At 43.0% G+C, this 14,367-nt stretch overlaps 1 protein-coding gene across 1 annotated transcript in view; it reads right to left on the bottom strand.

Annotated features, from left to right (window-relative positions):
- The window catches only part of LOC122540555 (CMP-N-acetylneuraminate-beta-galactosamide-alpha-2,3-sialyltransferase 4-like), a 76,804-nt gene that overhangs the window by 24,659 nt on the left and 37,778 nt on the right, over positions 1 to 14,367 (bottom strand). Inside the window, exons 6-9 of the mRNA XM_043676422.1 lie at positions 13,110 to 13,169; positions 12,912 to 13,012; positions 5,276 to 5,336; positions 3,303 to 3,398 (exon numbers count right to left, since the gene is read on the bottom strand). Of these exons, the coding sequence (XP_043532357.1) occupies positions 3,303 to 3,398; positions 5,276 to 5,336; positions 12,912 to 13,012; positions 13,110 to 13,169 (318 nt within the window). The remainder of the gene's footprint in view (positions 1 to 3,302; positions 3,399 to 5,275; positions 5,337 to 12,911; positions 13,013 to 13,109; positions 13,170 to 14,367) is intronic.

Raw genomic sequence — 14,367 nt, 5'->3', positions numbered from 1 at the left:
GTGGTCAACCAGACAGGCTGAGGATGATGATGGGGGCTAATTTATTAAAAATATGGGTGTCACTGGCTGGGCCAACATTTATTCCTAACTGCCCTGAAGAATGGGAGATTGAGCTGCTTTCTTAAACTATTGCATGTCAGGACTGTTAGGAAGAGAGTTCCAGGGTTTTGACCCAATGATAATGAGGGAGTAACAATATATTTCTCAAGCCAGAATGATGTGTACGTTGGAGGGGACCTTAAAGGTGATGGTGTTCCCATGTGTCTGTTGGCTTTGTCTTTCTAGGGCATGAGTTTGTAAGGTACTGACAGAAGAACCTTGGCAAAGTATTGCAATGGATTTTGTAAATGGTACACACTCATGCCATTGTGTGATGAAGGAAGCGCTAGCTGAGGTTGTGACTAGGCTCCTAGTCAAAGAGGGGTACTTGGTCCTGGATGATCTCAAGTTTCTTGAGTGTTGTTGCACCCATCTAGGCAAGTGGAGAGCAGCTAGTAGATGGTGAACAGGCTTTGGGGATATCCCATGTCAAAGCAGTCACTTTCACCTCACCTCTCGAGTTAAGCTCTTTTATGAGATTTGGACCAAATCTGTAAAAAGGTCAAGATCTATATGAGATGAGATGAGGAGCTGAGTCACTCCCCTAGAACTCCCAGCTTCTGAACTTTCTTACAGCCAGAGGAGGTCCAATATAGTCTCTAGTTAATGGTAACCTCAGGTATGTTCATAATCCTGGATTCAGTGATGGTAATGCCATTGACTGTCAAAGGACAATGGTTAGATTCTTTCTTGTTGGAAATGGTCATTGCCTGGCATGTGTGTGTATGAATGTGACTTAGCACATGTTAACATAAACCTGGATGTTGTCTACGTCTTATTGCATATGGACACAATATAATGAGTGGTGCTGAACACTACATAATCAACAGTGAATATCCCCATTTCTGACTTAATGATGAAGGGAAGGCCGTTCCCAATAAGCTTGTGCATGACCCACATTAGCTCATATTGTGTATACTTCAAATGGAGCTCCAGTGCATCAATACATTTATTTCCCAAGCATTAATGGTTTTGTGTTAATTTTTCCCTCTGGGTTGATGAAACACCTGAAGATGGCTAGGCCTAGGAGTCTGCCTTGAGGAACTCCTCGTGCTGTGGTGACCTGACGCTGAGATGATTGACCTCCACAACCACAACCACCTTCCTATTTGATTGGTGTGATTCTAATCAGCGAAGAGTTTTCCCTCTGATTTCCATTGACTCCAGTTTGCTAGGGGCTCCTTGGTACCACACTGATTAATCCCAAGGCTTGATATCAAGGATAATCACTCTCACTCACCTTTTGACTTCAGCTCTTTTGCCTCTATTTGGATCAAGATGTAATGACATCAGTATCTGAATGACCTGAGCAAAATGCTAATTTGCAGAAGTGACCATTTTAGTCCCACTTGATGGCATTGCTGATGACCCTTGCCACCTATTTGCTAATGATCTTATCTGGTAGTAATTAACAGAGTTCAGTTTGTCCTGCTTCTTGAGTTTAGGAGATACCTGAGCAATTTCCTATATTGCCAGATAGATGTCAGTCTATGAAAATGACATTGTGACATGGTCATCATAGAATGCCAACAGTGTGCCCTTTGGCCCAACAAGTCCATACCAATCCTCAGAACAGTAACCAACCCAGACCCATTCCCCTACATTTATCCCTGACTAATGCACCTAACTATAGATCCCTGAACACTACGGGTACTTTAGCATGGCCAATCTACCTAACCTGCACAGCTTTAGACTGTGGGAGGAAATCAGAGCACCCAGAGTAAACCCGTGCAGACACAGGGAGAATGTGCAAACTCCACACAGACAGTCACCCGAAGCTGGAATCGAACCCACGTCCCTGGCACTTTGAGGCAGCAGTGCAAACCACTGAGCCATCATGCCATCTCATTTGATTGGCTTTAAATTCAGAGTTTATTTGATTCACATTTCACCAATCCCATGGTGAGATTCAAACCCATGTTGCCTGAACAGTAATCTGGGGTGATGGATTACAAATCCAGTGACATTACCATGACCCCATTGCCTTCTCAATGGTCACCATCATGTTGGATGTAATTTGTGACTTTGATAAGGACCAATACAGACATGTCACTCAGGTTAAAGAGGGTTAAAGAGGATGGATCATGGGTGTTGAAAGAAAGATGAAGACAGAATTGAGTGGCATCAACAGGAAAAAGAGAAAGGGAGATTGGAGATGGAGACAGATTGCAAGGATTGAGCGTCAAGGATTCATTTTTGAGGAGGGAAGAGTTGACTTAGATTTGAAGGAGATAGATAAAGGCACTAAACAAAGATAATGGCTAATGCTATCAGCTAAGCTGGGGGTCAAGAAAAGATATGGTTGGTCAGCAGGTAAGTGGCAATAGGATTGAACGGGCAGGAACTGAGTGTCATGGACAGCGTGAGTTCAGAGATCGGATGGCAGGCATTAAGAAGAGATTAATGGAGAAAAGAATGAGATCAGAGCTGGCAGGTAATCTATTGAGGCATCAACATCAACTTCACAAATTTTCAAATCTCTCCTTCCCCCACCTCAGCCCAGATGCACCCCTCCAACTCAGCACCACCCTCTTGACCTGTCCTACCTGTCCATCTTCCTTTCCAACTATCTGCTTCACTCTCCCCACCAGCCTATCACAATTATTCTCCTACCTATAGCCTTCCCAGCTACCTTCCCCACAACCCCATCCCCACCCTCCTACATATTTCTCAGCTCCCTTGCCCCACCACATTCCTGAGGAAGGGCTAATGCCCGAAACATCGATTCTCCTGCTCCCCGGATGCTGCCTGACCTGCTGCGCTTTTCCAGTGCCACACTTTTTTGACTCTGACTCTGCAGCATCTGCAGTCCTCACTTTCTTCTTTCACCTAATTAGTCTAGTTTCACAAAAGCGCTTGCTCTAGCATAGCTACCCATCTCTGAGCTCTTCAGCAGGCAATATATTAGAATGCACAGAAGAATGGACTATAATCTTGTGATACCTCTCCTAGTTTATGCATTCAGTTTACCTTGTGAAGCAGAGCTTGGTTTATTGCAATCTTGCCTCTGACTCAGGACATGAACATGAAGGTTAAGGCTAAGATAGCATTGTAGAACTGGGGAGTGCAGCACTGTGGGAGCTGCTCCTTCACTTTGTATTGAAGTGTCAGCTATGTGTTTGTGTCTCTTTGACGCTTTAAGTCAATGGTCAGAGTCGACAATGGCTGACACCAAACCGACACTGTAAAGCAAAGCGACTCACCGAATAACAATATCGTACTTGTTGATTGTTTCTCCCAGGGAGCTGTTCCTCAGAGTGTCTCCATTGCCAACGATAACACATCGTTTACAATCTAACCTGAAAAGACCAAAACCTTATATTAACGCAGGATTAATATATGCTGTGACTGAACGTTACAAAGTGAGAAATTCAAATTTATTTAATTGGTGAATAATTTGGTGAATAATTTCTATTGAATTGTTACAGCCAACAACATATGACAGATAAATATTTATACAGGGACAGAGCATAAATGCTATGTTAATGATTGTTTACTTTAAACAATCATTACAATGATCTCCATGTTCCATGTTATGGTGCACCTGGACATGTCAGATGATAGTTTTAGAAATCAGTCCAAGCTTTATTGGTATTGGAGCTATATTCATTCACCTTTTGCCATTTGTGATTAAATGGGAATTCATTGGGCTAATTAAACTTCTAATTGCAAAACAAAATAATTCATGGATGCAATTATTGGCTATTTGATCTCAATACTCACCTCCCTACACCACGTAAATACTTAGAGTTTTCTATGTGTGGCAATGCAAAGCAGACTGTATTTTTTTCTATAATTGTCTGTATTTTACATTCTCAGTTACCATGATGGGTCATACTCCAACTCCAACAACCATCTACTTATTTATTTTCTTCACCATAATCTAGCATCTCAAGTCACTTCACAGAAACATTATAAAGCAAAATAGGGCTGCAAAACATTGTATCACTTAAGGAGATATCAGGTCAGAGGACCGGAATCTTCGGCAAAGAGGTAGGTTCCTAGGAGTGTTTGAAAGGTGAAAATTGGGTTTGAGAGGTGGACAATTGTAGAGATTCCAGAGTTTGGGACTTAGGTAACTGAAGGCATGGCAACCAATGGTGGAAAAAGTATAATTGGAACTGCAGGAGAGGCCAGAATGAAATGGGTACAGATATCTCAGAGGGTTTTGGGCCTGGGTGAGATGACAGAGAGGGGGAAGGATTTTGGAGCAAGGAATGAGAATATTAAAATCAACATGTTGTTTGAATGCAAGTCAATTAATGAAGATCACTGATCACATTGGGGTCATAGAGGAGTTGAAGTTGCTGCGAGTTAAGAAATGGGCAGCAGAGTTTTGGGTGAGCTCAAAGTTATGATTGAATGTTGGAGACTAGCTAGGAGTGTACTAGAATAGTTCAGAGTAGATATAAGGAAGACAGAAAAGATGGGCTAAGGCAGAAATGAATCAGGCATTGCTAGGTAGGCTTAGCAATGGCATAAAAATGAGTTCACAAGTTTGCCTCTGAGTTGAATCTGATTTCAAGATTCAAACAGATGGCCTTAATCTCAGACTGTTGCCAAGGAGATAGATAGAGATGGTGGATAGAAAATAGAGCATGGCGCTCAGATGGTTTATATGACACTGGGTGTCATATAAACCATCTGAGAATTTAGCAATAGAGGTGAAGAGATGGTTTATTGAGGCGGCCTGATGACATCATGAGCAATACTCGTGGAAGACGCAATAATGTGCATGGAGACGGAGTTGCGGCCATGGTTAGCTTGAGCAATCTGTACAAGTATGTCAGGGCAGCAGAGGAAAGTAATTCAAATCAAAAGCAGGTAACTCCAGGAGATAAAAGCTGAGGAGCATCCAAAGTCTCTGACTCTGCTGACATTTTCTGTCTATAATCAGATTCTTCTTCGGAACTGAAATGCTTCCATTCAGGTATCTGCGGGCTTGGAACCAATTCCAAAGAAGACTCATCTTGAAGTGGAAATGTCAACTCTGGTTCTCTCTCCTTGGACGTTGCCAAACCTGCTGAGGAATTGCAATATAATTTTTATCCTAATGTCTCAACCATGTTCTGCTCTGCATTAGGAATGTAATAGTAATGAGAAACATACAACCAGAGGATTGTCCAAGAAGGGGAAAAGTATCCCTGGAAAGTAGATCCCAGAGCGGATGATTTACCTGTCTATCTCATCTGGCATGTTGCACTGTGTTCGACCCAATATCTTTTTGACAATGGCTTCTGGAAGGAAAAAGATAAATTTACCCTGACATAATGAATACTTTAGAGAACACAAAAACTCAGCCTCTGTTGCTGTTTCTCACCTTGGTTGCTTTACCCAAAACTCAATCAGCCTCAAACTTTTAAAAGGGTCCATCGCACTTCAGATCTGTCACGAGGCAATGTATTTGGGGCATCATATTCTAGGTGTCATATCCCGGGCATTACATTTCAGAAGTTTTTAAAACATGAAAGACTTGCTGATTCTGTTCTGATCAGAATCATTCTATCATCAAACTTCATAAATAACTATTAAACTCTTTCCCTCAATGATGACTGCAAGAGGTGATGAGAAGCCATTTATAGCTCCCTGGGTCACAGCTGAGTGAAAAAAACCCTGAATTGACAATAAAGTATGGTGGTGATGGGAGAGGGGTTTGGGGATATGGCAATTGGAGCCTAAACACTGGAAACAGGAGGTCTTTATAAATGAAAATTTTTCAACTTAAGAAAACCTACCAGTGAGCAATACCAAAGGCTGATTGTGTTGCCCTTTGCCATTTTAAGCAGCTAATGGCCTAGAATTTGCAGTCAATAAACCAGAGAGACTTGCTGTTGTGCTTGCTGCTCTCAATTGTTCACTACTTGTTCAGCAGGATGATGGGTGTCAGTGCAATTGAAAATCTGATGAGATGAAAATCTCGACATCGGATCCAAAGGTAAAATGACCATCTAGGGAGCATTAGGAATACCAAACAAGGGTCAGACTGAGCTATTGTACAATAGAAGCTATCGTTGGCAAAACAAAAATCATGTTGAGCATTGGAGAAACTGAGAGCAATAACATGGAAGGAGTAACTTAGAACCTGTACATAAATGCCATTACTCCATCACTAAAACCTTCTAGTTCCATCTTTATAGCATCACCAAAGTCAGTCTTGCTTCAGCTCATCTGTTACTGAAATCCTTTGTTACCTTTAGGCTGACTATTCCATTACACTGCTATCAGCCTCCCACATTCTAAATTCTCATATTCCCAAGAGGTCATCCAAACTGCTGTTGCCCGTGTCTTACTGCACCAAGACATGTTTACCCTTTCACACTTTAGCTCACTGGCCAACCATGGCTCTCAGTTAAGCAACAACTTGAATTTAAAATTCTCTTCCTTGCTTTCACATCCTGCAGTATACTAATGCCTCCTTAACTCTCCAGTCACCTCAAGTTGCATAACCCTCTAAGATATCTCTACTCCTCCAAATCTGGCCTCTTAAGTCAGTTATATTCACTGCACCCTTGGTGGTCATGTCTTAAGCTGCCAAACCCTAAGCAACATTGATAACTTGGATGAGGAAAGTGAATGTGTGGTCACCAAAATTGGTGATGATACAAAAATAGGTGGGAAGGCAAACAATGACACAAAGTACACAGAGGCATTTCAGTTTTCATTCACCCTCACGGGACGTAAGTGTCACTGACTGGATGGCTATTCACTGCCCAGAGGGTAGTTAAGAGTCAACTACATTGTTGTAAGGTCTGGAGTCATATGGAGGTCAGAACAACAATCTCCATCCCAAAAGGACATTAGTGAACCGAATGGGTTTGTTCAACAATCGGTAATGGTTTTGAGGTCATCATTAGGTTCTTTCCAGAGCTTATCGATTTCAAATTCCACCATCTGCAGTGGTGGGGTTCAAACTGAGGTCCTTAGTATCTTAGGATAGAGAGAATAAATATAATGTGGAAAAATGTGAGGCTATGTGCTCTGATAGAAAGGATAGAGATATTGGATATTAGTTAAATAGAAAGACAGACTGCAGAAAGCTGCAGTACACTGGGATTTAGGGTTCTCATGCACGTATCAGAAAAAATGTTCAGTGGGTAATAGAGAAGGCAAGTTGAATGTTGGTCTTATTTTAAAAATAGTGAAGTTTTGCTAAACTACACAAGGCACTAGTTACACCACAGCTGGAATACAGTGACGTTTAGGCCCCATTGCCTATGGAATGATGTGCTGGCAGGGGAGGCAATCCAGAGAAGCCTCATGAGGTTGATTCCAGGCGTAGAGGGATTTTCTTCTGAGGAGAGAGTGAGTAGGTTGGGTCAGCACTCATTGAATTTTAGAAGAATGAGAGGACACCTTCTTGAAACATATTAGATTTTTCAGAGGCTTAACAGGAAATATGTGGGAAGGTGGTATCCCCTTGTGGGAGAGTCAAGGACCAGAGAACATAATCTCAGAATAAGGCATTGCACTTTTCAGACAGAAACAAGGAAGAATTTTTCTCAGAGGCTGGTGAATCTGTGGAATTCTTTACTACAGAGGATTGGAAAGTTGAGTCATTTAATATAATCAAGGCCGAGGGCAGATGGATTTCTAATCAGAAGGGAATCAAGTGTTATGGAGCTAAGGCAGACAAGTGGAGTTGAGGATGATCCAATCAGCCATGATCTCATTGAATGGTGGAGCAGACTTGATGGGATGAATCTCCTATTTCTGCTCCTATGTTTTATGGTGTTATGATTCATGGAATTTTCTGTCTGTTTTTGATCCAGCTTACCATTATCATTAGGTTTTCATGTGATTGTTTTTGCCCGTGACTCATCCACATTGATTACACCTCTCTCAGTATTTGCATATGTGCGCTATCACCCTGAATGAGTATGTGCTCTGTCACCTTGAATTAGCCTCACTACTTTTTATTGTTATATGATCTGCCTCTATCAGTCCTTGTTTATCCTTTCTACTGCTATATCCTGTAGCCAAACCAGGTACCAAACTAATCAAAGCCTTGTTCTACACAAGCAGCCAATGGCTGCTGAGCAATCACCTCCTGAAATGAGATAACCACATAGCCGTTATGAAGAAGGTCACTGGACTCAAGATGCTAACTTGCTTTCTCTTCACAGGGGCTGCCAGACCTGCTGAGTTTCTCCAGCAATTTCTGGGTTCAATCAGTTCTGGTGCCATGTTTTACATGGTTCGGTCTAACCAGTCCATGCTGAACCTAATCCCAAACTAAACTAGTCCAAACCTTTCCTATTCACGAAGCTACTCAAAATACTTTTAAACACTGCAATTGTATCTGCATCCACCCCTTACTCAGGAAGTTCATTGCACAAGTGAACCACCCTCTGTGCAAAAGATTTGCCTCTCATGTCTTTTTAAAATCTCTCTCCTCTCACCTTAAAAATGACCCCCCTGCCTTGTCTTGAAATCCCCCATCCTAGGGAAAAGACAACTACCATTAACTCTATCTATACCTCTCATTATTTATCAATTTATTAGGTCATCTCTCAACCTCCTATGCTCCAGTGAAAAATGTCCCCAGCCTTTCTTTATAGCTGAAACTTTCCATATTCTGCAACATCCTGATAAATCTCTTCTGAATCCTCTCCAGCTTAAGAATATCCTTCCTTTAACTGGGCAACCAGAACTGGACACAATATTCCAGAAGAGGCCTTATCAATGTCCTGTGCAAACTCAACATGTCTTTCCAGCTTCTATACTTAAAGGGGTGAGTGTTGAAGGCAGCGTGCCTAACACCTTTTTTAACTGCCCTGTCTATATGTGACACAAACTTCAAAGAATTATGCACCTGTACCCCATGGTCCCCTTGTTCTACCACATGCCCTAAAGCCTGACCATTAATTATATAAGTCATGCACTTGTTTGTTGTACCAAAATGCAATACCTCACATTTATCCAGATTGAACTCCATCTGTCATTTTTCAGCCCATTGATCCATTTGATTACTTACAGTGTGGAAACAGGCCCTTCGGCCCAACAAGTCCACACCGACCCTCCGAAGAACAACCCACCTAGACCCATTCCCCAACACCTAACACTACAGGCAATTTAGCATGGCCAATTCACCTAACCTGCACATCTTTGGACTGTGGACGCAGACACAGGGAGAATGTGCAAACTCCACACAGCTCATAAATTGGGCGAGGCCTGCATCGCAGGGCTGCTTGCTTTGCTTTCTCATGGTTCACATCCATAGTGCCGGATTCTCTGCCTTTGGAATCCCTGTTTCACTGTGTCAGTTAGCACCTTGGTGCTTCAGCTGGAGCCAAAGACTCTCAAAACTACTGTACTGACATGCTGTTTTGTGCAGCCACACAAGAAGGTGTTCCATCTTTGAGAATGAGTCCAGTGTTGGTTCAGGAGAGTGCAAGTATAGCCTTTATGGCCTGCAAGGGTGGGGGGGGGGGGGGGGGTAGGGGGTCAAGACGGGGGAGAAAACACAATCCCTTGTAGAGAGGGAGACGAGGGAAGCTTGAGCTGTTTGTTGGTGAGGTAAAACAGCATTGGTGGGTATGATAGATAGTGGGAGGGGAGATTTTTGGGAATGATCAGTATTATAACTTTTACTATCAAGCATAGAGGAGCAGAGTGGGGATCATTAAGGTGTAATGTCAATGCAGTTGGATATAAAGTGCAATGTGGTGGGTCTCCACAAGGATGGGCTGTGTTGTCAGGGTAGCATGAGATAAAGAGGGACGTGGAGGCTCTGGGGTGGGTTTTTGCGGGGAAGTACCTGTTGACCAAGTGGAACCTGATGATGACAGTGTCCACCATCAGCTGTGCCCTCCGGCATTACTTGCTGTTTCTAGGTGCAAAATGCAACCCAAAGATTGGGACATCACGCATGGTGTCAAGAGCCAATATCAGTTTGATGGGGAAAAGAGCAGGATTTACGTCTGCTGGACAATATGGCAATGAGGAAGTGAATTCATGAAACACCCATTTTCAAACATCAGCAAAGCTTAATTTGAATCATTTCCTTATCTATTTGTTGTCAGGCATTATGAAGATGTTTAGCATTCAGAGACTCATCCAGGGCAGACTGCACCATTCCATTGGCGCGTGTAAATTGAAACACTGGCATCTCAATGATGCTGCAGTAAGCAGCAATGATGTTAAAAGCGGCTAATGTCGGCCGATGGTAAACCATTAATCATGCAATTTTCCAAGGGGCTTTGGGAGATGCATGTCATCACTTCTTTATCTGTCGTTTGAGTACAACGATTGTCTGTACTGTATGTGGTGGAAAATTTCATGATTGATGTGGTTTTGGGTTGGGAAGAGGGTCAGAGCACAGCAGGCTGTCCCTTTTGATGGAATATCTTGGTCTCTCAGCCACTGCGGCCCGTGATAAGGCTGAGGCTGAATGAATGGTGTTATTGGCTCCCTGTATGTCTCACGGTGTGAAGGGATGTGTGCAGCCCTCATCTGCAGGCAATGCCATCAACAACTCCTCTAAGACCCAAGAACCTCTTTCACTCCTTGTGTTCCCAGCAGAGACTGCTGATGGAACTGCTGAAGGTGTGGTCCCACTGTTTGGACCGGTTTGGGGGGTGGTCCTCCATATAGTCTGGGCAGAGTGTGCTGCATCATCCTGGAGTGCTGTGCCCTACATAATCGGCGCAGACAATGAGCTTATTTGATGGACACTGAGGGGATGGATATCGTTTTCTGAGGGGCTGAAGGATGAGGACATTGAGGAGGAGGGAGCTCTCCCTGTCCATGACAGAGCTAAGATGTGCTGGGTGCTACAAACCAGACAGGAGCTGACTCAGCCTCTGTTCCAGTCGCTAAGAGCTGGGTACAAGCACACCATCATGGGCTGTGTAAAACTGTGGAGCTTTATCCTAAATTTCCAATTGTGAATGTAATGAGGAAATAACCAGCATGTTTTTGAAAACAAGCAACATGACGCTCATTATAAGAACTGATTACACTGCTGCTTATTCCAGCAATGGTTGAAGATGATGTGGAGCAGAGGGGCTGTGTACAGATGGAATGTGATTGGTGAAGGTAGTGAGCTGGTCTGTGAACTAGCAAACAGCTATTGATGATAAACATTTTTTGCCTGACAACAATTATGTTCAGTTAACTAAACAAGATCCAGAGAACTCACCAAATCCCCCCAAGTTTGGAAGATCCCTCTGTTTTCTGCAGTAAAAGCCACTTTCCCCTGATTCTCCTTCAGTATTTCCTGTAAGTTGTGGCATTTAATTGATAAATCAGAGAATTTCTACAAATGGACCAGCCACCCTGTACCTCATGTAAACCAGCGGAAGCATCTGAAGAAGAAAGACTGGAAGGCAAGCATTCTGACCAGCTCAACAACCAAACCTAATAAGAGAGAATCTAACCGCTGCTGCTTGAATCCTCCACTATCAACACCCGGGGTGGGGGAGGGGGTGGTGGGGGGAGGTGGAGTGTGTGTGTGTGTGTGTGTGGAGTGGGAGGTGGTGACCATTATTCAGAAACTGCAAAAAGCTAGACATATAAAACAGTGGCTATAAGAGTGAGCCAAAGGCTACAAATTGTCCAGTGAGTAACTTCCCTCCTGACTTCCCAAAGTCTGTCTACTAGTCAGGTACAAGTCAGGAGTGTGGTGGAGTACTCCTCACTTGCCTAGATGGGTGCAACTCATTCAACACTCCTTGTCAACAAAGACAAAGCAGCCCACTTGATTGGCACCACATCCAGAAACATCCAGAAACATCCACCACCGATGCTTGGTAGCAGTAGTGTGTACTATCTACAAGGTGCAGTACAGAAATTCACCAAAGATCCTTAGACAGCACCTTCTGAATCCACAACCACTTTCATCTAGAAGGACAAGGGCAACAGATATATGGAAACACCACCACCTGCAAGATCCTCTTCAAGATATCACCATCCTGACTTGGAAATATATCATCATTCTGTCAGTGTCACTTGGTCAAAATCCTGGAATTCCCTCGCTAAAGATATTATGGCTCTCTGTACAGCATATAGACTGAAAATTGAGAAGGGTGCTCATCCTTGCTTTCTCAAGGGCAACTAGGCATGGGCAATAAATTCTGGCCGAGCAAGTGATGGCCATATCCCATGTGTGAGTAAACAAGTAAGTAAGTAGATAAATAAGAATCTCAACAACCCTACAGACAGGAACCACTGAACTGCCTTCACTGTCTTTCCCTCTGTCCATGCGCTTTCCGGTCTATCCATCTGTTTCGGGGATGCTTATCAGGAGATTATAGTTTTAGTTAGTAAAGGTATATAGATGGTTCATAATTGTTTACCTGCAGCTAAAGTCCACTTAGTCATATTAAAATTGTTCCAGATTAGTACAGAAACCCCACTTGGGTTTTCGATCAACTTGGGCCTGAAAGTCAGGTAAACTGGGAAATCTCAGTAGTTTTAGAACCTTGCACGTGCGTGATGGCTCTAGAAATAATAGGACTTGATTTCCAGCAAATTATCCCAGAGAGGAGTCACAACTTGAGTATCAAGGGAATAAAAGATAATCAAGGATATGCAGGAATGGAGAGTTGAGGTTAAAATCAAATCAGCCATGATCCTATTGAATGGGACCAGGTTCAGAGGGCCAAGAGACTTATTCTTGTTCCTTGTTTCATGTTAATATCTATAATGCAGGGATTCTGGGGGATAATTGCAGTCTGTAGCCATTTTTTTGTGTCCCCTGAAGATGACTGGTAAATAAAAGCTTAAGTTTGGATACGTCAGACAGTGGAGCAACATTCTTACAGTTTCCTACTGAAGAAAGATCAAATGAAAGGCATTGCAATATTCCTCACCATTGCCTTTAATCCCATAGGGCAGTGAGTGAAGCAGATAGGGTGGCTGGTACCACCAACCACTCTCAATCGTTAAAAATACATTGGTATTTCGAATAAAACTGAAAAAGAAACAAATCAAAGAGTAAGAGATCAGAGTAAATCAAAAATTTTAAATCTAAATAAAGCAATAGGAAAGGTCGATAGTTGTTCACTCACTTTGGGAGGATTGGCAAATCATGTTCTTTTGAGAGCCAGGATGTACAATGTGTAGTTTCGCTGTAATGAAACACAGACAGGTTGATGAGAAAGGAATTTTGCTGTTTCTCTGTCACAATAAATTTAACCTGTTAGCCTTTGGCCGGACAGGCCACTCAAAATGATGGATTTTTGAAAATGGACAATAAATGAGGCATGCTGGGATCTTGAGACATGCCTTGATTAAAGTGACTGTGCTAATAAAACATCCTGCACAATCCAGACAAGCTGCAGCTACAGACAGACAGTCTGTAACTGACCCAGCAGCTGCAGACAGTACTATATACAGTCTGAATGCCACCTCCCCGGACAATGGCAAACATCGAGATGTTTGCCAGACACAGGGCACCTCACACCCTTATTTGGAGGGAGCTACCTGACTTACACCTCCAGGAATGGAGGCCTAAGCACCACTGTGACATCGACATGTCACCGCCTGGTTGGGTCTGATCGATCGGGATGATCGAGCCCTGATCGATCCATTGGAGGGCATTAAAGACCCTCCCAAAAGGGCTGGAACAGTCACTAAGTATAAGAATCACCAGAACACCACCCTCAGGAACCATAACTCGAGACCAACCACCGTGAAGGGCAGACACCCCTGGGACCACTGGGAAAAGGCGACCAGATGGTCATCGCCACGTGAATCAAGGCCAAGGTCTAGTGTGGTGGGATATGATCATCCAGAGTGAAGTTAAAGCACAAGGTCGCTGGTTAGGTTTATCGAGTAAATTGTTAGTTTATCGTGTATTTTGTTGTCATAGTATTAATTGTGTTAAATGAATAAATATTATCATTTATTATTATTGAGAGTCGACTCGCAGTTTCTTTGCTCAATAAAAAAGTGACAGGTGTGTGACACTGTGTGACAGGTACAACAAATTGGCACCCCGGGTGGGATCGCGAATAGAAGTGACTGTCGCTCTGAGATTGAAGCCCATGGAACCTAATATTCCCAGATATTTTGCCTGGGCTGGTTGTTAAGTGGAAAGCTGTCCCACGCAAAGGCCAGGAATTCAAGTAAATCAAAGGGATTATAAATATCTAAACTGAACTATTCTTTAAAGGATAAAGCCAACAGGTGTTTGTTCCTGATCAAGCAAACAGATGTTTTGTGTGTGTGTGTCTGTGTATGTCTGTCTATGTCTGTGTCTGTGTGTGTGTGTCTGTGTGCGTGTAAAAGTAGCTGTGTGTGTGTCTGTGTGTGTGTGTGTCTGTG

The sequence above is a fragment of the Chiloscyllium plagiosum genome, chromosome 35 (genome assembly GCF_004010195.1).
Source record: "Chiloscyllium plagiosum isolate BGI_BamShark_2017 chromosome 35, ASM401019v2, whole genome shotgun sequence".
Lineage (NCBI taxonomy): Eukaryota > Metazoa > Chordata > Chondrichthyes > Orectolobiformes > Hemiscylliidae > Chiloscyllium > Chiloscyllium plagiosum.
Note: the sequence above shows the minus strand (reverse complement) of the source record. Positions and strands in the feature narration are given on the sequence as shown.